The 24,298-nt window shown below is 43.8% G+C and overlaps 1 protein-coding gene across 1 annotated transcript; it reads right to left on the reverse strand.

Annotated features, from left to right (window-relative positions):
• Nucleotides 1-929: 929 nt before the first annotated feature.
• On the reverse strand, nucleotides 930-8,693 carry LOC109739349 (wall-associated receptor kinase 3). The gene is made up of 4 exons (XM_020298437.4): nucleotides 7,659-8,693; nucleotides 3,497-4,009; nucleotides 3,182-3,334; nucleotides 930-2,389 (listed from the first exon to the last, which is right to left on the reverse strand). The coding sequence occupies exons 1-4, from the start codon at nucleotides 8,563-8,565 to the stop codon at nucleotides 1,203-1,205; spliced, it is 2,760 nt and encodes a 919-aa protein (XP_020154026.1). The 5' UTR covers nucleotides 8,566-8,693; the 3' UTR covers nucleotides 930-1,202.
• Nucleotides 8,694-24,298: the final 15,605 nt, after the last annotated feature.

Here is a 24,298-nt window from a genome sequence, read left to right on the forward strand (position 1 = left end):
AGTTCGCTCTTATGAAAATTAATTTTGAGACCAGAAAGTTCCTCAAAAGCACATAAGAGCAACTTGAGATTTCTTGCCTTATCTAGATCATGATCCATGAATAGAATAGTGTCATCCGCATATTGTAGAATAGATAGACCATCTTCTACCAAGTGTGGAATGACACCACTAATTTGACCGTCTAGCTTAGCCCGCTCAACAAGGGTAGCTAGCATGTCGGCCACAATGTTAAACAAAATAGGAGAAGCGGGGTCCCCTTGGTGAAGCCCCTTCCTTGTCTGAAAATAGCTGCCAACGTCATCATTAACTTTTATAGCCACACTGCCTCCAGAGACAAAGCTCTCTACCCGACGACACCATTTTTGTGAAAACCCCTTCATGCGCAAAGTTTGCAACAGAAAGGGCCACTTAACCTTATCGTAGGCTTTTTCAAAATCTATTTTAAGAATGACACCATTCAACTTTTTTCGGTGAAGCTCATGTACAGTTTCGTGCAAGACGACCACTCCATCTAATATGTTGCGGCCTTGCATAAATGCTGTTTGAGTGGGTTTCACGACATGGTGAGCCACCCCGTTCAACCGATTAGTTGCGACCTTCGTGAAGATTTTAAAACTTACATTCAGAAGGCAAATCGGACGATATTGTTGAATACGACTAGCCTCCTTCATCTTAGGCAAAGTGCACATGGCAACCCTATCGAATGATCCCACCAACCTGAATAACCTCAGCAAGGAGAACCGCCGGGCACGAGGCACATCAGGGACGACACCCCTTTCAAGCAGACCATATGGACATCCTGATCTTGTTGCCTGTCACTTCGCTGCAGAGGTAAACACCCTGATTTTCCGAGTAACTGCTATGTAAATGTATATATCCATATAAATTTGGATCATTACTATGGTTGGAAGTCTAGACATACAGCGTGCATAAATGTATGAACCATTAAATAGTTGTGCCATGGATCCCAATGCAATGGAAATCCTACGACAGAGGGGACTACACGTGGCCACCCAGTTTTTTCCGTAGTTTTAACAGTACACAACCAACATGGACTACATGTACATTATCCAAATGTATCGGACGGTAAATGTCATGCTCGGGTCTAAATAGATGAACTGCGACCCAACAAAGTTATTTGAAAAATACATTATCTTACAGAATCCAAACGGGTATTCGGTTGCTTCATTGTACACTTGTAATTAACGTTGTAAACTGGCCGATAACAGGAACTCTTGCTCCAAACTGTAGCACCCAGAATTGCCTTCAGATTTCACAATGACAGCGTTCACACAATTGCTCTCTCCATCATCTCTGCAAGCTTGGAGCTTTCTTAGCCTCCCACTCTTTAGGAATTGCAGCCTCATATCTACTTCTTTCATAGTAGGTCTCTCTCCTCCTTTGAGACGCAAGCAAACTTCTATAAGCGAGGCAATTTCACCAATATCTTCTTTGTTTGCCTCTTCCACAACTTGAGGATCGATGATTTCCATAAGCATTCCATCTTGAAGTCCTTCAACGAAGTAATGAGACAAACTTTGTTTTATGCCTGAATTATCATTAAAAACCGGCTTCTTTCTTGTGAGAAGTTCCGCGAGTATCACCCCAAAACTATACACATCACTTTTCTCAGTTAGTTGGCCGGTATGGTAATACTCTGGATCTAAGTAACCAAACGTGCCTTGGACCTTAGTCACCACATGACTCTCGTCAAGAGAAATAGATCTTGAAGCACCGAAATCAGACACCTTTGTGGTGAAGCTGCCATCTAGGAGTATGTTGGAAGACTTCACATCTCTATGAAAAATTGGTATTGCTGCAGCTGAGTGGAGATAAGCAATAGCACCTGCAGCCTCTACTGCAATCTTAATACGATCTTCCCATGATAACAAACACCCAACACCAGTGTGAAGAAGATCATATAACGTGCCATTAGATATGAACTCATAGACCAATAAGGGCACTTCAGATTCTAGACAACAACCAAATAGCTTCACGATGTTGCGGTGTATGATTTGAGACAAGATAGCAACTTCGTTGATAAACTGGTCTATTTCAGCTTGCTTCTCAATTTTGGATTTTTTAATGGCCACCACACGTTGATCACATAGAATCCCCTTGTAAACTGTGCCATGTCCTCCAGAACCAAGAACACGAGTAGCATCAAAATTGTTGGTCGCCACCTCAAGTTCCTGCAAGGTGAATATGTTTGTTTTGCTTGTGCTGCATTCATCTGAAATTAGTTGTTCCAATAGTAGGCCTTGATTTTTCTTGAACCATGCTCTTCGAGTACTTTTCTGAATGCTTTGCTTCCACTTATGAGCGAGTACACTTGCACTCAGCCCTAGAATTATTGAGCCAAAGCCACAGCTTATTCCAGTTGCAATTCCTGCATTCATTCATTGCAGTTACAAAATTACTCATATAGTAGACAATTGTTGGCCATTCGGTGAATATATGATAATAGGATTCACCCAACCAATAGATGATACATGTCTGCCTTGTTTTTTTTAGGGGAACATGTCTGCCTTGTTAATATGCAGCGTTTGGGGACAATGTTGTATTTATCACCGCCAAAGAGGGGCAGCAGGGAGGATGCAAAAAAAACATTTCTAACGAATGAAACGAACTCTACAGAAAGAAAGTCCTAACGTGGCCGTATGCATCTCCCAGATGCAGAGGCCGGGGGTCATCCTCCTTTTTCTAAAAAAAAGAAAGAAAGTCCTAACGAATGGAATCCTTAAAAATTCTTATGCAATTCCTTAGAACCAAATAGGTACTTAATGGTGCCAATTGACACCAGTCTTTGCGTGTAGCTGCCTAGCCCCATCCTTCATGGACACCCATTTCAAATAATAATAATGGACTTTTTTTTGGCATCGCGAGTGTGTGGGTGGGGGTCGTGCATGGGCGGAGCCAGCAAAAGGACATGCGTGTACATATGTACACCCATTATTTGGGAAAGAAGAGCTTATAGCTCTAAGTTAATCCTATAATTAATTAGTTAGAACACCAATTTTAAAACTATTTACACCCAAACCAAAATTCCTGCCTCGGCCACTGGGTCGTGTGGCAGTGAGATTGTTCATATTACTTAACAATCTTGTGATCATTACGAGCAAAGTACAATACTGTATGTTCTGAATAGTAAGTGCAATAAAGAAATTGCGGTATGACTTGCCTATAAGAATATTGCGTTGCTTTACTGACATAACACACTTCCTTTTTGTTGCATCAAATTCTTTTCCGTGTGGGCAACTCATGCAATAGTAACCTCCATCAAAATTGTGACATATACCGCTGCAAGAATCTGGCAGTAAGCACTCGTTGATGTCTGCAAATGTTAGTAATGTAATCAGCATTAGTGTATATATATATATATATATATATATATATATATATATATATATATATATATATATATATATATATATATATATATATATATATATATATATAATGAAATCCACGCAGCGAGTATGGTGAGAGAAACTACCTTTGCACCCATCTTCAATATACGGATTTCCCTGAAATCCTTGGGAACAATTGCACCGATAGCCAAGCTGTTTTTTCCCATGGTTGACAAGAAGGCAGTTGCTGTTGACACTGCGGCATGCGTACGTAGCTTTATGTTTCATAGCTTTTTGACAAGTTATATTCCTAACAGCCCACCACATTTGCATGTCATATTCTTGAGACAACTCAAATATATCATTGCGGGCACCATCTTGCATCGCTTCTTCACCATCTTTGGTGGGTACCATGAACTCTTGGAAGTTGTATGCTGTATCGTTCGGTATATTTCTTACACTTAAATAACCATCGGCCACTGATACATTGTACACATGATATTTTATTACTCCCCGATCAAGTACGGTGACATTATCCGTTGTACAGTTAAGCCCAAACTTTTCATGAGCATAACAACCTTCTTCGACCCCGAAAGGAAAAGGAATGCTTGTGTTTCCACATGATCTTGAGCAATCCTTTTTAGGAACTGGATTGTAACCTGCTCAATAAACAAAAAAAAGGTTGTCAATACTTAATAGCTATATTATATGTGAGACCATATATACACATATTCCTTCATTCTAGTAAAAGCGATAAAAAAATGAAGGCACCGATCAAATATGGAATCGTGCTCATTTTGCAGAACATGTAATCCACATAACTTCTTGCCTAAAGCAACCTACTGATGTTCCTCATTTGTTTGTTTTTGGGAGTTGGTTGAGAAGGGCCAGGAACATTGTTCAACCTCATGCTTTGGTTTGGTCTGCATTACTTTATTCTCGAAATAGGCTTTCGACCCGCTTTATAAGTAAAGCAACAACTGAACAAAATACATGGCCGACCCATACAATGTGGTGAGGTAGCTCTCTTACACGGCCGATCCTAGGATAACCGGATCACCCAGAACGCATGCGACTACGCTACCTAAAGTTAACATAGGAAGATCTGAGTATACCATAACGCTACACCCTAGAACACCTAAGCTCCACGGAAACACCCTCAAGAGGGAGAACGGCGCAAAGCGTCGCCGCTGCCGAGTCCGTCGGACAAAGGTTTTCAGCTGAAACACAGACACAGAGAGGAGCACCACCACGATGTCTTCAAGAGTGAGCGGCGCTCGCGAGCGTCGCCATCATCGGAAACAAAGCACGGAGCTTTCACCCGACAACACCTTCATGTCACCATGAGGACTCCTGGACAAGCGCGATGGGTACATATGCCTACATCCAGGTTGGGGCGCCACCACAGAGTGCCGAGCCATCTACACTACATCCCTCGCCGCCCCCACGACCAAGAGACATAGCCACCACCGCTGCCATGATGCCCATTGGAGAGCCAAACATGGGGACCACCATCCAGGGCTACCGCCCCGGCATCCAAGCCTCGAGATCTCGCCAACCATCCACATCACAACACTTCAACCCTAGTAGGAAGAGTAGTAGGCATCTCCTGCCACTCCTTGCCCGGCATCAACCACCAGGTCCACGCCTCCACAGTAGGAAGCATCGACACCTGCCGCCCCAACCAGTCATGGATGACTATGTAAAATAATGTTTTTGGCAACTGAAGTATTTCTTGCTCCTTGCAGGTTACCTTTATATATGTATCATCTCGCTCCCCTCACTAGTAGAAAACGGGCCTTTAGTCCCTGTTCCAGAGGGCCTTTAGTCCCGGTTCTGGAACCGGGACTAAAGCCTAAAACCTTTAGTCCCGGTTCGCTTACGAACCGGGACTAAAGGGGCTCCACGTGGCCGATGTCTAGAGCTCCACCTTTAGTCCCGGTTGGTAACACCCAAAAAAAGTTATTTAAAAAAAATCCCGATTTTCAAATTTCTAAATTATTTGATCTCTAATCACCCCTCATCACTTCTCAATTTAATCTCTAATCTCTAATCACCCCTCATCACTCCAAATCGTCTAACTTCCCGGCCGGTCACCCATCCTCTCACTACTCCAGCCTAAGCACACCTAACTTCTGAGTTCTATTCCCCCTCGTTTCAAAGTCTGCACTTGTTGTTTTCTTGACAACAGTAAGCTGTAAATCCTATTAACCCTTAGGAGTTCAACTTGAGCATGAAGTCACACGTTTCACCGTTTGAGTTTTAAACTATTATTCTTAAAACCAATAATTATTTAGTCACACTAATATTTCTTGAATAAGTAGTTTGACCACAGTTTGACAAAAAATTCAAAAAACATAAATTTGAGGATAACTTTTTTTTCCTTTATAAATTTGAGGATTCTAAATGTTGCCAAACGGCCTACGGCGGTCGAAATCGAAACCGGACTTTCGTGCTGAACATTTTGATATATTATACGTTTTTTTCGACATTGTATGCAAAAGTTATAGCCGTTTTGCGTTTTCATAATTGTTTTTTTGCAAAACATGTCCAAATTTAAGTTTCTTAATTTTCCTAACTAGTAGATGTAGTAACATAACTACATCTCGAAGGATTTTAATTTTTGAAGCTTTTATCATTTTCTTTTTTTTCAAAACTGAAATGGCGATAAGGGGGGGGGGGGGGGGGGTAGAGTTTGAACCCCTTTAGTCCGGGATGGTGTCCGTCCAATCCTACCGTCGACTACATCTGCTAGCACCGTCCCAGCCAGAGTCACAACTAAGGTTAACCAAGCTAGAGTCACGTTCTATTAAAGTGGCAAAAAGAATTACCTTTTAATATAGCAAAACTAATTCTATCAACTATTATTAAAGGCTAAACAACTATTAATACAAACAGTAGCAAAATTAATATTAATTAATTATAAAAATTTATCTACTGTTGTCTAACAGAAGCATACTACAACATGTTAAAATCTACAGAAAGAACTAACTAAAAATAATTGAAAACAACAATTAAAGGACTAAAACAACCATATAAGCAAAGCAGTACTGTTTTAATTATAATCCGAATTTAAATTATTCTAAAAATAACCAAATAAATCTTACTGTGACAACAACCTCACATGTGACTAGGAGCAAAAAGAATTAAAATAAAAACTATTTTTAAACTCAAATTATTCACAATCTAGGGTTTGAAGCAAATTTGAAAAAAATCATATTTAAATTTATTCAAATATGAAAACTAATGGCACAAACAGAAACTAGACAAAGTTTTGAATCTAATGCAAAAAGAATCACTCCAAAAAATCAAATATCCTAAAAGATATAAGCAATTTAAAACAGAAACTAGAAACAAAAAACAAATGAAAAAACAAAAAACAAATTTCAGAACCCCTTTAGTCCCGGTTTGAGACATGAACCGGGACTAAAGGTCATCGCACCCTTTAGTCTCGGTTCCTCACTCAAACCGGGACTAAAGGTCTAATCTTTAGTCGGTTTGAGACACGTACCGGGACTAAAGGGCATCGCACCCTTTAGTCCCGGTTTGTGTCTCAAACCGGGAGTAAAGGTCCCATTTGAACCGGGACTAATGCCTTCCCGACGCCCTAGCCGCTCGAACCGGGACTAATGCTCACATTAGTCCCGGTTCATAATAGAACCGGGACTAATGTGTACACTGAGCTTGGACGAAAGCCCTATTTTCTACTAGTGCCTTTTGGTCAACATACTTCAGCAGCAGGAAGAGAACTGAAATTGGGTGATCACTGTCTTCAGTACTTTGGATGTGAGGATCCACATGCTCTTCATCAAACTTGGGTGCTAGCTTACTAACATGTTGGGTGAGTTTTGAGTCTCATTTCACACTTTCATATGGCTTGTAAGCTCTTTTCTTTTTGTAGCTGGTGGTCGTAATTGTAATAATCTTAATGTTATGCTGGCTATAAAAAATTTATTCCGATAAAGGGTGCTTTATGATTGTACACACGGCCTCTGCACGACAAAAATGCTGACTATAAACATGGGTGGTGTAGAGGTCAAAACCTTCTGTTATCAAATCTTCTTTTGCATTCACAAATTGCTCAAGATGGCACTAAGGGATGCCTAATGATTTGTATTTTAACTTGTTTATAAAGATATCCGCATCATGAACAGACACTACTTCATACTACTCCAAAGCTAACATGGTAATTTATTGGTCAAAATACGGAGTATCTACCTCACGCAGAGATCAATATATATTTGGACAGGTTCTGTGACTCATGAAGGAAATGCTAATAACACTTGCACAAAGAAGAAGAAAAAGTACCTTCGATGCAACCGTCAATAACGTAAGGATTGCCGCCTTCATAATATTCGGAGCACCAGCAATAGTAGCCGTGCGATGCATTGCGGCAATCGCTGTTGGCGGTACAAACATAGGCCTTATTCTTGTATGCCATTTGGCAGCTAGGCTGGTCCGTTATAGAACCCCGGAGTTCCGCATCCTCATAGTGCCATCTGCTTGTGTTTATCCAGCCTGAGAAAAGATCACTTGTACGAAAACCAAAATCCCCTAGTTCTGAAACGAAGACCTTGACATGAGACAGCAGCTCATCTGATTGTTGGACGAAGTCGTCGAGGCGGGCAAGTGTTAACTGAAAGCCTCCCAACTCCCTTTTGATGCGGATCCGGCAGCAGCCGACGCCATCGCAGCCTTCTGCTTCCTTCTCCATGTTGGATGTGCATGTACTCATGCATGAGCCGAGTGTATCGCCGGTGTCGTGATCGTACAAGAATGCCTCCACACCACAGCCGATGACATACAGAGTATTAGAGCGCTCCTGGAGATTGATGGTGCCCTTGGCAGGGGATTCCCAAGACACGTTGTGGGTTTTTGTGCCTGGTCTCATTGTAATGTTGAAGCCAATAGGTGTCCAAGCATAGATGGTATTAAGGCCGGTGATCACGGTTTTGCTGCCTCTGCCTCCCAGAAGGAGCCTGGGAGGCATAGTGGTGTTGTCGCAGGTGAGCTCGAAGCCCGGACGGAAGCATCCCTGCCCAATCCCATATGGGTAGGCGATGTAGTCCACGTCTCCGCAGCTGGAGGGACAGTGAGCCAGGGATGCTTCAGAGGGTATATGCAAGATCCCTCCGGCCACTCCAGAGACCCATGGTGAAGCTGCCAAACAGATGAGCTGGAGCAACATGCTACCTATCACACTGGCAGAGCTCATGGTTTCGGTTCTACTATGTTGGTAAGGAAGATAGGCTTGCTGGTGGCTGCTGCTTTGTGTGAAATATGCACCGTGCTAAGACAGGCTTGCTGGATGCTCTTGTGTGTGTGTGTGTGTGTGTGTGTGTGGAATATGCACACTATAAGGGCAATTGCTAGTCACGGCGACCACCCATAACTTGAGGATATTGTCTCCCCCTTCTGCCAGGAATAATTCGTTGGGTGTTGACGTCTCAAGGAAATACATGTAGTGGTGTTCAGATGTTACGATCATTACCGGTCCCATCCAATAACTCCACTCGCGTTTGGCCACATGAAAACAAAGACCCAGAAAGTATGCCGTGCATGATCTGCAAGACTCTTCAACATTTGCACACGAACCACATAAACCCTGGTCTACACTTAAGAATGGTCTGTTTAATGTCCATGTCTTTGAATAATTCTTCATTGGTATCCGTCCCACCTCTGGTGGAGATAGCAGGGTAGAGTGTGACGGCAAAGAATGCGCACCGTCCGAATTCATAGCTTTGGTAGACTCATAGCCAAGCCAAATATCTGTTTTTTTTTCTTCCGAAAAGATGGAATCCTCGGCTCTGCATCGAGTGACGCACACAGCCTGCCAGGCCAAACATCGCGAGTCACATGCATCTGTAACATGAACATACTACAAAGTTGTACTAAAGCTGCTACAAGTAATATGGATCGGAGGGAGTACTTAATATGTTCAGTTGTTAACCAATGACCACCGTTGGCCGGCGCCGCCAGAAGGGGAGCTTGGCTATCTTGATCGACAGGGATGGGTTCTTCTGTGATTCTACGGGTGAGTTCATCTTGGCAACCAGTAGCTTCTTGCCTAGGTGTGATGATGCTCTGGAAGCTGAGCTTATGACAGCTAAAGAAAGTCTCATCCTCGCCTGGCGTTCATCCTTGAAACATATTGTGCAAACTTGTTGAAGATTTTGAGGGAACCAAATGAGGACTGGTCCACTCCAGGCCTGGATTTCTAGTAAAGGAGGTGAAGGAATTTCTGTGTAGTGAGAGGGAGCTTGTCCTAGTTAAGGTACAGGGAGATCGAGGTACGGCTGCTCATTGTCTTGCCAAACATGCACGTTTGGAGTGCTTGGCCGATCTGTTGCAAGAGCCTTTGCAAGAGCCTCTCGAGGATAGACCTGCGACTGGCGACTCGAGGGATCCCATCTCAGCCGCCACTCATCTCCATCAGATTTACTTCCCGTTTCGCTGCCATAGGAGGCCACGTGGGGCACTCCACTGGCAAGGCTCGGCCTCCTTCCGTGCTGTACGGTCGATCTCGTGGCGGCGGCTTCGTGGACCTTGTCCTCGAGTGCTTACAACATAGTCTAGTCAGCAGTCTGTAACGCATGCTACATGTGATATTTTTCCACGTGAAGGTAAGCGAACGAGGGTATCTAAATTTAAACTTTTTTTCCTTTTTCACGAATACGTAAAGCTTGTGTATCATTGCATTGATTGAAGGAATAGAATGAGTACAGATAAGGGTACAACACATGACACGAACGCAGACAGGCGTGAATATGGTGTCCGGAGCAAAGAGACAAGGGATGCTCTGCCCGAATGGAAAATGTAACACAGCTAAACCAACCAAGCCCGACCCAAGCTAGGGCGGCAATGTCAAACCAACAAGAGCAGCAACATCTCCAAAACCAAAATAGGGGACACCACAAGCGAGTAAGATAGCGCCTTTAAGAAGAAGGACGACGCCACAAGTCAGTGCACCTCCTCTACACCCCGCAAGAAAACATACTGAAACAATTTAAAAAAATCTGAATCCTTGTGGGAATGATTATGAACAAATTTTAGAGATGCTTGCAAAGTTTGGTGGTCAAATGACATCCGAAGAGCTCTGTACAAAAAAAGTACAATCTGCTCAAAAGTGCACGTACGTTTGGATAAATTTTGAGCAATTTTTTTGTATAGAGCTTGGATGTCATTTGACCACAAAACTTTGCAAGCATCCATAACATTTGTTCAATATCATTCCCACAAACTTTCAGATTTTTTTGAAATATTTTGCTATATTTTTTTCAGGGGTGTAGCGGGGATGCACCGAGCTTGTGTGTAGAAAACCCACTCTCAATGTGTTTCCATGTGGGAGCTCAGCCTAGGATTGCAATATGGTCCATATTGCAAAAGTAGGGGGCAGTAGTAGCAGAGGGGGCCTAAAGATACATGAACGCAATACGAGACATGTTGTGGACGGGATCGGACAGCTGTCCGGCGCGCCATCCAACAGCTGTTGAGGCGGTCGACGTGATCCGATTATCACCCGGCCTATGGGTACCGTCGCCCGATCAAACTTAGATTCGATGGCGGGTGTGGAGGCGGTCGAGGTGCCACGGGTTATCAGCCTGCCAAATTTAAGCTTTTCCTTTCCACTTAGGGTTGGTCTGATTGCTTGTGGTACGTGTGTATATAAGAGGGTGCTTGATACGTTTTAGTCTCATGACTAAAAGTAGTGGGACTAAAACTTACTAGCCTCACCCATGCTTGGATTCAAGTACTAAAGAGACTAAAATCAAGTTAATGAGCATTTATTATCCTTCAAACCCTCCAATCCAGAACTCGCCCATGTTAAAGGAGAGAAGTTAAATGAGGAGAGAGAGGACTAATCCACATTTTACTAGGGGTACCCCTGACTAAAAAAATTTAGTCTCAAGACTAGTTTTAGTCCCTCTTTAGTCAGGGGTGCTTGGAACTTTAGCCTCTTAAAGAGACTATTTTTAGTCAGACTAAGGGGGTGTTTGGTTCAGAAGTCCTAGGACTTTTTCTAGTCCTAGGGACTAATAAAAAAGACTCTCTAATAGAGTCTTTTTCTAGTCCCTGTAGAAAAAGTCCCTCCCGTTTGGTTCATAGGGACTTTTTTGGGACTTTTTCTAGTCTCTGGGACTAAAAAGTCCCTGAACCAAACACGCCCTAAAATAAGTCCCTTGGATCCAAGCACCCTCTAAAAAGCAGTACAAGCGCGCGCGGCTGCGATTTTTCTCCAAACTTTCCAAACCTATATATACGGACTTGTCTCGGAGGAACCCTAATCCCCTCACGCGAATCAGATTCCCCGTCTGACAATCTTCCGTCCACCAACGTCTCGTCTACAAGCTCTCCGCTACAGTCCAGGGTCGTCACTAGTCACTGCTAGCACACGTACGGCTCCATGACCGGTGGTTCGGGGCCGGCCTCGCCGGAGTGGCTCGAGCCGTTGCTGTCTCGGATCCAGGTGCTCGCTGCCGACCGCGCCCGGCTGGAGGAGGTGAACAGCACCCTCCATGCGCGCCTCCTACAGGTGATCCACCTACCAACCACGAGTCCTTTCTAGGGTTTCTATTTATCGTCCTTGCATGCGCCTGATGCTGGTTAATTATCGTGTCGGCGCGGAAGGCGGAGGCGAGCAGCAAGAGGTGGAAGACGGCCTACATTGACGGCCTACTTTCTGCTGCTAACTCCAAGCATTATTAGTTTATTATATTACAACTGATCGATTCGATGGAGGGAAAGAGACCATGGCGACGGACGGACGGACGGATGGATCATTCATCGATCTCTGGCCGGCGTCCGGGTGGATGGATGGGTCATCGTTCAGTCGGAGGTGCTGGAGCTGCTGGGCTCCGGTGCATCCGCAGCGGAGGGCTCGGAGGCTGGGGAGTCGGGAGCGGGCGCGTCGGCGGGCGCGCTGGCGGAGGGCGCCGGCGCTTCGGCCTTCTTCTCGGCCTTGGCCTTCTTGCCCTTGGCGTCGGCGAATGGCGCCACGGCGACGGCGACCAGGAGGAGGGCGACGATGAAGACAGCAGCGCGGGCCATTGTTATTGTTGGCTTGGCTTTGGCTTGGTTGGGTTAAGCTTTGGATGGATGGATGGATGCTCGTTGGCTTGAGAGATGGAGATGGCGGTGGTGTGGCTAGGAAGGGCCTCGCCGTCGTATTTATATGCGAGGGACGCCGGCTATTTTTAGGCGGAGAAGGTCGGGTCGCGCGCGCCGAAGGTGGCGGGCCGACGATGGCACCATCACCATGCATGCTCATTGCTGAGTGGGTGGCGCGGAGCGGGTGGCGGGGTCACTCCGACTGCCCGCCCGGCTTATTATTCTTTTTTAGGGTGAAATAATGTATTTTTTATGAATTTTTACATGGAGATGTTTTACTGTGCGAAAAATGTCATGTTTTGGAGAATTTTTTTCTTTATTTTTGCAATGGACCAAAGCAAAATGCCATGCTGTAAACTTCTTATTTATTTGGTTCACTGTGCAAAAATCATAAAACATGTCATTCCGTTGAAAAAATACATGCAAATATTTTTTTGCATCTTCTAAATAAAAAAATTATCATGCCTAAAATAATAAAATTTTCATACTCTCAAATAAAAACTATCTCTTTTAAATAACAAGACTATTATGTTATTAATAATTAAAATGCCACACTCTTAATAATAAAACTGCAATCCTCTTCTTCTCCGGTTTGCTTTGGCCTTTGGATGATTAATTTGGGTGGCAAACTTTGCATCATTGTTTTCTTTCGGCTCGATCTTACACGGAGTTTCTATCTAGCTCTATGACCTTCTCAATAATTTGGCTGCCTTACTGCTAATCAAAAACCATGTGTGTACTACTTGATATTTTAACTAATGTGACCTTCTCAATAACGATTTTGGTTGGCCGAGTTTGACTTGTAGAACCAAGCTCCCAATGTCTATTGAATTATTTTATTACTACTCTATACTCCTAGTTGTTATTGCCTTATTGGTATCACACTGCCATTGTCTTCAATGTAGTACTTCAAGAAAGTGACATGGAGGATTCCAGCAGCGCTGAGCCTTTCTTTGACGCTGATAATTCACAACTGAAGGTACTTATGCAAACATCAGCCCCATAGTTCAAAAGCATTCTCTCCAGCTTCTGCAAGTCGTGATTTTCTCGTCATTGTCTCACCACTAGTAGAAAAGGGGGCTTTCGTTCGAGCCTGGCCAGCCCATTAGTTCCGGTTCTGCTACGAACCAGGACCAATGGAGGCGTTTGTCCCGGTTCGTGAGCCAGGGGGGGCGGCCGGAGCCTCGTGGGCATTGGTCCCGGTTCGTCTGGGCCCATTTGTCCCGGTTCTTGGCACGAACCGCGACCAATGGGCCTCGCTCCTGGCCCACAATCATTGGTCCCGATTCGTGGCAGGAACCGGGACAGAAGGATGGCCTTTAGTCCCGGTTCCAGCCACGAACCAGGACAAATGAGTTGCCTATATATACCCCATCGCCGGCGAGCAGAGCACTCCACAGTGCTCTGTTTTTTGTTGGCCGGTGAGGGGGAGGGCATTGGGTGCTCTAGCTCACCTCCTATGCACATGAGGTGTTCGATGAAATGCCCGAGCCACATTAGTTAAGCTTTCTCCTCTCGAAGCTCGACCTCCGAGCTCCATTTTTTCCGAGATTTGTCTAGGTTTAGCGGTCCGTCACGCCCCGTCCTCGTCTTCACCGCCATCGATCGCCCGCGCCAATCTCGTCGCCGGCACCACCGTGGTGAGCCTCTTGTTCTTATCTTCTTTGTGAAAGAAAAAAAATCTTACTTTAGATGGATACTTGTCTAATTTTCTTACTTTTGACACACATAATTATATATAATGCACGCAGATGAACCGGCAATGGATGTACGGTGACAGACACACCTCTGAGTACATTAAGGGCGTGCATAATTTTCTCGAAGTGGCTGAGGCAAACAAGCAGAATGGTTTTATGTGTTGTCCATGCCCTAATTGTGGGAATACGAGGTCTTACTCTGACAAGAAAATCCTTCACACCCACCTGCTTTATAAGGGTTTCATGCCACACTATAATGTTTGGACGAAGCACGGAGAAATAGGGGTTATGATGGAAGACATCAAAGAAGAGGAGGACGATGACAGCTATGTGCCCCCTGAATACGGTGATGCTGCAACGCGGGAAGCTGAAGATCAAGAGGAAGTTGAAGATCCAGAGGAACCAGACGATGTGCCCGATGATGATCTCCGCCGGGTCATTGTTGCTACAAGGGAAAAGTGCGAAAGTGAAAAGGAGAAGCTGAAGTTCGATCGCATGTTAGAGGATCACAAAAAACGGTTGTACCCCAATTGCGAAGATGGCAACACAAAGCTCGGTACCGTACTGAAATTGCTGCAGTGGAAGTCAGAGAATGCTGTGCCTGACAAAGGATTTGAGAAGCTACTGAAAATATTGAAGAAGAAGCTTCCAAAGGATAACGAATTGCCCGACAGTACGTACGCAGCAAAGAAGGTCGTATGCCCTCTAGGATTGGAGGTGGAGAAGATACATGCATGCCCTAATGACTGCATCCTCTACCGCGGTGCGTATAAGGATTTGAACGCATACTCGACATGCGGTGCATTGCGGTATAAGATCAGACGAGATAACCCTGGTGATGTTGAGGGCGAGCCCCGCAGGAAGAGGGTTCCTGCGAAGGTGATGTGGTATGCTCCTATAATACCACGGTTGAAACGACTGTTCAGAAACAAAGAGCATGCCAAGTTGATGTGATGGCACAGTGAGGACCGTAAGAAAGACGGGAAGTTGAGAGCACCCGCTGACGGGTCGCAGTGGAGAAAAATCGAGAGAAAGTTCTGGGCTGAGTTTGCAAGTGACCCAAGGAACGTATGGTTTGCTTTAAGCGCAGATGGCATTAATCCTTTCGGGGAGCAGAGCAGCAATCACAGCACCTGGCCCGTGACTCTATGTATGTATAACCTTCCTCCTTGGATGTGCATGAAGCGGAAGTTCATTATGATGCCAATTCTCATCCAAGGCCCTAAGCAACCCGGCAACAACATTGATGTGTACCTAAGGCCATTAGTTGAAGAACTCTTATAGCTGTGGAATGGAACAGGTGTACGTGCGTGGGATGAGCACATGGGGGAAGACTTTGACCTAAAGGCGTTGCTGTTCGTGACCATCAATGATTGGCCCGCTCTCAGTAACCTTTCAGGACAGACAAACAAGGGATACCACGCATGCACGCACTGTTTAGCTGACACCGAAAGTATATACCTGGACAGATGCAGGAAGAATGTGTACCTGAGCCATCATCGATTTCTTCCGACCAATCATCAATGTCAAAAGAAAGGCAGGCATTTCAAAGGCGGGGCAGATCACCGGAAGAAGCCCGGCATGCGTACCGGTGATCACGTACTTGCTATGGTCAATGATTTACACGTAATCTTTGGAAAGGGTCCCGGTGGACTACCTGTTCCGAATGACGCTGAGGGACGCGCACCTAAGTGGAAGAAGAAATCTATATTTTGGGACCTACCCTACTGGAAAGACCTAGAGGTCCGCTCTTCAATCAATGTGATGCACGTGACGAAGAACCTTTGCATGAACCTGCTAGGCTTCTTGGGCGTGTATGGGAGGACAAAAGATACACCTGAGACACGGGAGGACCTGCAACGTTTGCACGAAAAAGATGGCATGCCTCCAAAGCAGTATGAAGGTCCTGCCAGCTATACGCTCTTACCAAAGAAGAGAAGGAAATAACAAATGAAGTCAGAAATGGTTGAAAATTGATGATGTGGCTTTGAATGGTGCATTTTGAACACAGAAAAACTATGGAATTCAAATAAGTTCTAAAAAATGAAATCCCTTTGTAACAGACGAGTTTCCGTATGAAACCCTGATACTTCGAAAGAGATTGCCCGTTTTGTACACAAAGTGCATCCAGTTTTTGTCGTAACCCTCTCTACTTTATTGCACATGCTATGTGGGTGAAATGATGATACCATGCCAACTTTCAACCTTTTCAAAGTTCATTTCTAGTGCTTTTCAATTTCAGGGTCTTATAGCTCAAAATAATCAGTAAATGCATGGAAAATAACAAATATCATAAAAAATAAATAAGTAATTAGAAACAGAATAAAATAAACTTTAATAAAATATATAAGTAGAAACAAAATAAAATAAACTTTAATAACATAAATAAAATTTATGAAACTAAAACTATCAACGTATTTTCTGTTCAAAACATTATAAGCAACCTCTAGTATTACTGAAACTAAAATTATATAAAATTGATGCAACTAAAATTATCAAAGTTTTTTCTGTTCAAAATCATTAAAAGCAAAAAGAATTTTCATAAAGAACTTTTTTGTTAGAAACTTTAATAGCAAAAAGAATTATCATAAAATAAAATAAATAAGTAATTAGAAACAAAATAAAATAAAATAAAATAAATAAGTATTTTTTTGTAAGTAGAAACAAAATAAAATAAATAAAGCAAAAAGGAAAATAAATAAACTGGGAACAAATAAAAAAAGCCACCTACTGGGCCACCACGGCCTGAATACGACTAGAAACCCACCCATGGGCCAGGATTCAGGCCCGTAGAATGCCCAATAGGCCCACAGGCAGATACAGTGTGTTTAGGCCCGAAAGCCTGCATTTGAGAGGAGCTCGAGAGGGCAGCGGGAGTGGGGCTTATAAACCACTCTCGAGCTCCCTCAGCTAGCGAGGTGGGACTAAATTTTCGTGCCGCGATGCGGGCAGCACAAGTCCTTTAGTCCCGGTTGGTGCCACCAACCGGTACTAAAGGCATACATTGGTACCGGTTCATGCCAACAACCGGTACCAATGCGCACCCTTTAGTCCCGGTTTGTGCCACCAACCGGGACCAAAGGCCTCTGCTTCCCGCCCTTTGGGCTGCTGAAAAGCGACCTTTGGTCCCGGTTGGTGGCTCCAACCGGGACTAAAGGTGTGCTTTGGTCCCGGTTGGTGCCACGAACCGGGACCAAAGGTCTGTCTATATAAGGCACACTTGTGAAATTTTCGGTTCAGTTCTTCTTCCCACTGTCCCGACGCCGTCGCCGCGCGCGCCCCTGCCCCGACGCCGTCGCCGCGCCAACGCCCCCTTCCCCAACGCCGTAGCCGCGCCGCCCCGCGTCGTCACCGCCTCGGTCCGCGTCGCCCCTGCCCCAACGTCGTTGCCGCGCGCAGCCCCTGCCCCGACGCCGTCGCCGCGCCGCCCCGCGTCGTCACCGCCCCGGTCCGCGCCGCCGCTGCCCCGACGTCGTCGCCGACGCCGCCCCAGTGAGCCCCGGCCCCCGCGCCCCTGCCATGCCCCCCGCCGCCGCCGCCGTAAAAAATATATGATTAGATGATTTTTTTTGTTCATATATGTGATTTTTTTTGTTCATATATCATATGATGTTTTTATATTGTTCATAGATGATCGATCATATTTGTTCATATGTATGCAAGCGAAGTCATTGTAGTTAGTTGTACTGTTTAGGGTTAGGGTCATCGACGAAAGAAATTAAGGAAAGAAGAAAAGAGGAAGAAGGAAGAAGAAGAAAAATAAGAAGAGGACGAAGAAGAAGAAAAAAAAGGAGAAGAAGAAGGAATAGAGGAGAAGAAGAAAAAATAGATTTTAATCTTTTTTTTCTTCTTCTTCCTCTTCTTATTTTTTATCGGGTATGTCGTTGTCGATATACCCCCTCCCCGATAACTTCAACATGAGGGGGGGGGGGTCGATAAATAATAGAACTAGTTAAACAAGTTTATTTTTAGTAAGTACTACTTTATTTTATTTATAGTAAGTGCTTAGTAGTTGAACTAGTTGATTTAATAAAACTACTTTATTTTACTATAGAAGTAGTTTATTTTTAGTAAGTACTAGTTTATTTTATTTATAGTAAGTGCTTAGTAGTTGAACTAGTTGATTTAATAAAACTACTTTATTTTACTATATATAGAAGTAGTTTATTTTTAGTAAGTACTACTTTATTTTATTTATAGTAAGTGCTTAATTAGTAGTTGAACTAGCTGATTTAACAAAACTAGTTTATTTTACTGTAGAAGTAGTTTATTTTTAGCAAGGAAATTAATAGAACTAGTTTTTTTAATTAAAGCAATAATTCCCGCATCGACGTCGACGATGCCTATCCCGCATCCTCGTCGTCGACTCGGCGGAGGAGGCCGGCTTGATCAGAGGGACCATGTCCGGGACTGGGCTCCGCCGGGCTGGTTTTGGGAGGTGCTACCTTCCGGGGGCGTAGGTTGGTGAGGAGCCAGCCCGTCGTTGATCCGATCCTTGTTTGGTGGCGGTCGCGTGGGCCAGTGACGGTGCCGAGGCTTCCGGACACCGCGGAGGTGGTACGTCACCGTGTCAGCGAGGAGGACTAGCACGTCCGTCGCTACATGGTTACGTTGGAGGGCAGGTTCGACAATACCTGGCAGGTTCTTCAGGGATCTCACTGGAGCTATGATCCTGTGATGGTTCCTTCCCTTTGGGTGTCCACCGCCCGCGCCGATACCTGTCGGGCGGTACAGTTCTAGCTGTACTGGCGATGCTATATGTATGATAGTATTCGAGGTGTATTAGTGATAATATTCGACGATGTACGGACGCATGGAGATGATGTAGTTTTGCTTATAATTGAATGCATCCTAATTTGAATACTACTTTATTTTGTGATTTGATTTTGCTTATTGAATGCTCAAATTGGAAAACTACTCCTACTTTGAATGCTAAAATTGGAGAGCACTATACAAGGCATATGCATATGATTAGTTGATAGCTTATAGGGTTTTTGTTTTCGCAGAAATCTAGGAGCCCCCGGCCCCTCCATCATCCCCGCCGTCGTCCCCGTCACCGACCCCCTCCGACATCGAGGTGAGACCAGCCAAATCCTATTTTAGAAAGATAATTAAACGATATTTCGGGTTGACTTTAAGTCTGTTGAGTCTCCACCATATATGAGAGGACGAAGAATCCCGACTGTTGTCGTGGGGGTAGCTTCTCCTTCGTTCCCATGTGCTAGACAATTTGGTGTAATGCACTCGGGAACGAAAGGAGGAGCTGCCATCACCGGCGGTCGCGAATGTCAGAGAGGAATCAGTGAGGGAGAGTTCCACCACATATATATGAAGAGGATGGATTTTGAAGACCATGAAAATTTTGAAACGAAGAAAATTCACCTAAGGACCCATCATGATGTGGATTTTGAACTAAATCTGTATAATGCTGAGAGCGTAACCCATTTTGGTTGCAAAAATTGGGAAGCATTTTGCAAGATGTATGATTTTGATGAGGGTATGCTTGTCACCATGGATCTTGGTGATCCTGAAATTGAGCAAGACAATATGGACATTTGGGTCCTTGTTGATACGCCTCCAGTTCTACCGCTATGTGAGTTTCTCAAACATAGTTATTAGCTAATTTATATTGTTCTTCTTTCTTTTGGTTTTCATTTGGTTTTCTTTCTTCTTTCTTTTTGGTTTTCATTTGGTTTCTTTTGTTTTGTTTTCTTTTTTTTTCTTCTTCCTTTTTCTTTCTTCTTCCTTTTTTCTTTCTTCTTTTTTTCTTCTTCCTTTTTCTTTCTTCTTTCTTTCTTCTTTCTTTTTTTCTTCTTCCTTTTTTTCTTCTTCCTTTTTTCTTCTTCCTTTTTTTTCTTCTTCCTTTTTTTTCTTCTTTCTTTTGGTTTTCATTTGGTTTTCTTTCTTCTTTCTTTTTGGTTTTCATTTGGTTTCGTTTGTTTTCTTTCCTTTTTTTTCTTCTTCCTTTTTCTTTCTTCTTCCTTTTTTCTTTCTTCTTTTTTTCTTCTTCCTTTTCTTTCTTCTTTCTTTCTTCTTTCTTTTTTTCTTCTTCCTTTTTTTCTTCTTCCTTTTTTCTTCTTCCTTTTTTTTCTTCTTCCTTTTTTTTCTTCTTTCTTTTGGTTTTCATTTGGTTTTCTTTCTTCTTTCTTTTTGGTTTTCATTTGGTTTCTTTTGTTTTGTTTTCTTTTTTTTCTTCTTCCTTTTTTTCTTCTTCTTTCTTTTTTCTTCTTCCTTTTTCTTTCTTCTTTCTTTCTTCTTTCTTTTCTTCTTTTTTCATTTGGTTTCTTTCTTTTTTCTTTCTTCTTCTTCCTTTTTCTTTCTTCTTCTTCCTTTTACTTTTTGGTTTCTTTGGCAGGGGCAGCGGGCGGCGGGCGGCGGGCGGCGGGCAAGGGCAGGGGGCCGGGCTGCGGCGGCGGCGGAGCGCTAAGGGCAGGGCACGGGCGGCGGCGGCGCTCACTGGGGACGGGGGCGGCGGCGCGCAGGGCGTCGGGCGGCGGGCAAGGGCAGGGGCTGCGGCGGGCAAGGGCAGGGGCACGCTGCGGCGGCGGCGGAGCGCTAAGGGCAGGGCACGGGCGGCGGCGGCGCTCACTGGGGACGGGGGCGGCGGCGCGCAGGGCGTCGGCGTCGGCGTCGGGACAGGGCTTCGGCGTCGGCGTCAGCGTCGGGGCAGGGCTTCGGTGTCGATCGGCGTCGGGGCAGGGCTTCGGCGTCGAGAGAGGAGAATGGGAAGTGGCGGAAACTGCTAAGTGCAGTATATATAGACATACCTTTAGTCCCGGTTGGGGAGGCGGACCGCGACTAAAGGTACCCTTTAGTCGCGGTTGGCCACACCAACCGCGACTAAAGGGTACCTTTAGTCGCGGTCCGCCTCCCCAACCGGGACTAAAGGGTTTTGGCGCCGCTTTCGTTCCCGCGCAGAAAGAGCCTTTAGTCGCGGTTGGGGACAACAACCGCGACTAAAGGGTACCCTTTAGTCGCGGTCCGCCTCCCCAACTGGGACTAAAGGTCATTTTTCATATAAAATAAAACTAATTCATTTTAAAATCTTAAAAATATAATTATATATCAAAAAAAATCAGAAAAATAAAACTAATTCATTTTAAAATCTTAAAAATACAAATAATATATCAAAAAAATCAGAAAAATAAAACTAATTCATTTTCAAATCTTAAAAATACAATTATATATCAAAAAATCAGAAAAATAAAACTAATTCATTTTCAAATCTTAAAAATACAAATAATATATCAAAAAATCAGAAAAATAAAACTAATTCATTTTAAAATCTTAAAAATACAATTATATATCAAAAAAATCAGAAAAAAAAACTAATTCATTTTAAAATCTTAAAAATACAAATAATATATCAAAAAAATCAGAAAAATAAAACTAATTCATTTTAAAATCTTAAAAATACAATTATATATCAAAAAAATCAGAAAAATAAAACTAATTCATTTTCAAATCTTAAAAATACAAATAATATATCAAAAAAATCAGAAAAATAAAACTAATTCATTTTAAAATCTTAAAAATACAATTATATATCAAAAAATCAGAAAAATAAAACTAATTCATTTTAAAATCTTAAAAATACAAATAATATATCAAAAAATTCAGTTCATCGATCCCTTGAAGGTTTGACAAAAGGTTTGATACATCATTCAGTTCATCGACCAAATACAAAGTTTGGTACAATAAATTATTACACATCAATTCTTCCCTTGTGTCCCTGCTTGCTTACGATTGTGCCGTATCCATGGAGCATCCTCATCATTTAACTTAATGCTTGGGTCAGTGTTCACTTTGAAGGGCGGAATTTCACCAAACATATTATAATCTTCTAACATGTCTGTCTTGTCCTCCACTCCCACGATGTTTCTTTTCCCTGAAAGAACAATGTGGCGCTTTGGATCATCGCATGATGTACTGATCGTTTTCTTATCTTTCCGTTTCCTCGGTTTGCTACTCATGTACTTCAAATAAAAAACCTGAGCGACATCTTTGGCAAGGACGAATGGTTCGTCAAGGTAACCAAGATTGTTGAAATCCACCATTGTCATTCCGTATTGCTCGTCCACCTTTACCCCACCTCCTGTTACCTTGAACCATTTGCACCGGAACAAAGGGACCTTAAAGGAGGGTCCATAGTCAAGTTCCCATATCTCCTCTATGTAACCATAATATGTGACCTTTCGCCCATTCTCGGTTGCTGCATCAAAGCGGACACCACTGTTTTGGTTGGTGCTCTTTTTATCTTGGGCGATGGTGTAAAATGTATTCCCATTTATCTCGTACCCTTGGAAAATCGTTATAGTCGAAGATGGTTTCTTGGCCAACATGTACAGCTGATCTCCAACATCATTGTCATTCATTAAATGTTTTCGCAACCAACTGCCGAAAGTCTCCATGTGGGCCTTTCTAATCCAGGATTCAGGCTTCCCCGGGTTGTCCGAGCGTAAAATATTCTTGTGTTGCTCGAAGTACGGAGCCACAAAGCTGGAATTTTGCAGAACTGTGTGGTGTGCTTCAGTCATAGAATGACCGTCCATACATATCGTGGATTTCCTTCCGATCTTGCCTTTTCCACTTAGTCTCCCCTCGTGCCGCGATTGAGGAATACTAATCGGCTTAAGGTCAGGAACATAGTCAATACAAAACTCAATTACCTCCTCATTTCCATAGCCCTTGACGATGCTTCCTTCTGGCCTAGCACGGTTACGAACATATTTCTTTAATACTCCCATGAACCTCTCAAAGGGGAACATATTGTGTAGAAATACAGGACCGAGAATGGAAATCTCTTCGACTAGGTGGAGCAGGAGGTGCGTCATAATATCGAAGAAGGATGGTGGGAACACCAACTCAAAACTGACAAGGCATTGGACCACATCGTTCTGTAACCGTGGTAGATCTTCTGGATTGATTACCTTCTGAGAGATTGCATTGAGGAATGCACATAGCTTCACAATGGCTACTCGAACATTTTCCGGTAGGAGCCCCCTCAAAGCAATCGGAAGCAATTGCGTCATAATCACGTGGCAGTCGTGAGACTTCAGGTTTTGGAACTTTTTCTCCGCCATGTTTATTATTCCCTTTATATTCGACGAGAAGCCAGACGGGACCTTCATACTGCTCAGGCATTCAAAAAAAATGACCTACTCTTCTTTGGTAAGAGCGTAGCTGGCACGACCTTGAAACCATTCCGGATGCCGGTCATCTGGGTCTTTCAAAAGTTGCTGGTCCTGTCGTGCTTCCTTTGTATCATTTGTCTTCCCATACACGCCCAAGAAGCTTAGCAGGTTCACGCAAATATTCTTCGTAACATGCATCACGTCGATTGCAGAGCGGACATCTAGTACTTTCCAATATTCTAGCTCCCAAAATATAGATTTCTTCTTCCACATGGGTGCGTGCCCGTCAACTCCCCGCGGAACTGATTGTCCGCCAGGACCCTTTCCAAAGATGACTTTCAAATCCTTGACCATCTCAAATATCTCAGCACCAGTACGTTCCGCAGGCTTCGGCCGGTGATCTGTCTTGCCGTTGAAATGCTTGCCTTTCTTTCTTACGTTATGATTTCGGGGAAGAAATCGACGATGACCCAGGTACACGTTCTTCTTACAATTAACCAAACGTACACTTTCAGTCTCATGTAAGCAGTGCGTGCATGCATTGTATCCCTTATTTGTCTGTCCCGAAAGGTTACTGAGAGCAGGCCAATCGTTGATGGTTACAAAAAGCAACGCTCGTAGGTTAAATTCCTCTCCTTTGTGCTCATCCCAGACACGTACACCAGGTCTGGCCCACAACTGTAAAAGTTCATCAACTAATGGCCTTAGGTACACATCGATGTCGTTCCCGGGTTGCTTTGGACCTTGGATGAGCACTGGCATCATAATGAACTTCCGCTTCATGCACAACCAAGGAGGAAGGTTGTAGATGCATAGAGTCACGGGCCAGGTGCTATGGCTGGAGCTCTGCTCGCCAAAAGGATTCATGCCATCAGTACTTAGACCAAATCTTATGTTCCTTGCGTCAGCTGCAAAATCTTTGAACACTCTGTCGATCTTTCTCCATTGCGTTCCATCAGCGGTGTGTCTCAACTCCCCGTCGGACTTACGGTCCTCTTTGTGCCATCGC

This window comes from Aegilops tauschii, chromosome 4 (genome assembly GCF_002575655.3).
Source record: "Aegilops tauschii subsp. strangulata cultivar AL8/78 chromosome 4, Aet v6.0, whole genome shotgun sequence".
In the NCBI taxonomy this organism is placed as follows: domain Eukaryota; kingdom Viridiplantae; phylum Streptophyta; class Magnoliopsida; order Poales; family Poaceae; genus Aegilops; species Aegilops tauschii.

Coding starts and splice junctions, on each gene's coding strand:
- LOC109739349 (XM_020298437.4), bottom strand. CDS start 8,565: ATGAGCTCTGCCAGTGTGATAGGTAGCATGTTGCTCCAGCTCATCTGT. Junction 4,010..7,658: donor TATTGACGGTTGCATCGAAG/GTACTTTTTCTT, acceptor TTTATTGAGCAG/GTTACAATCCAGTTCCTAAA. Junction 2,390..3,181: donor GCAACGCAATATTCTTATAG/GCAAGTCATACC, acceptor GAATGAATGCAG/GAATTGCAACTGGAATAAGC.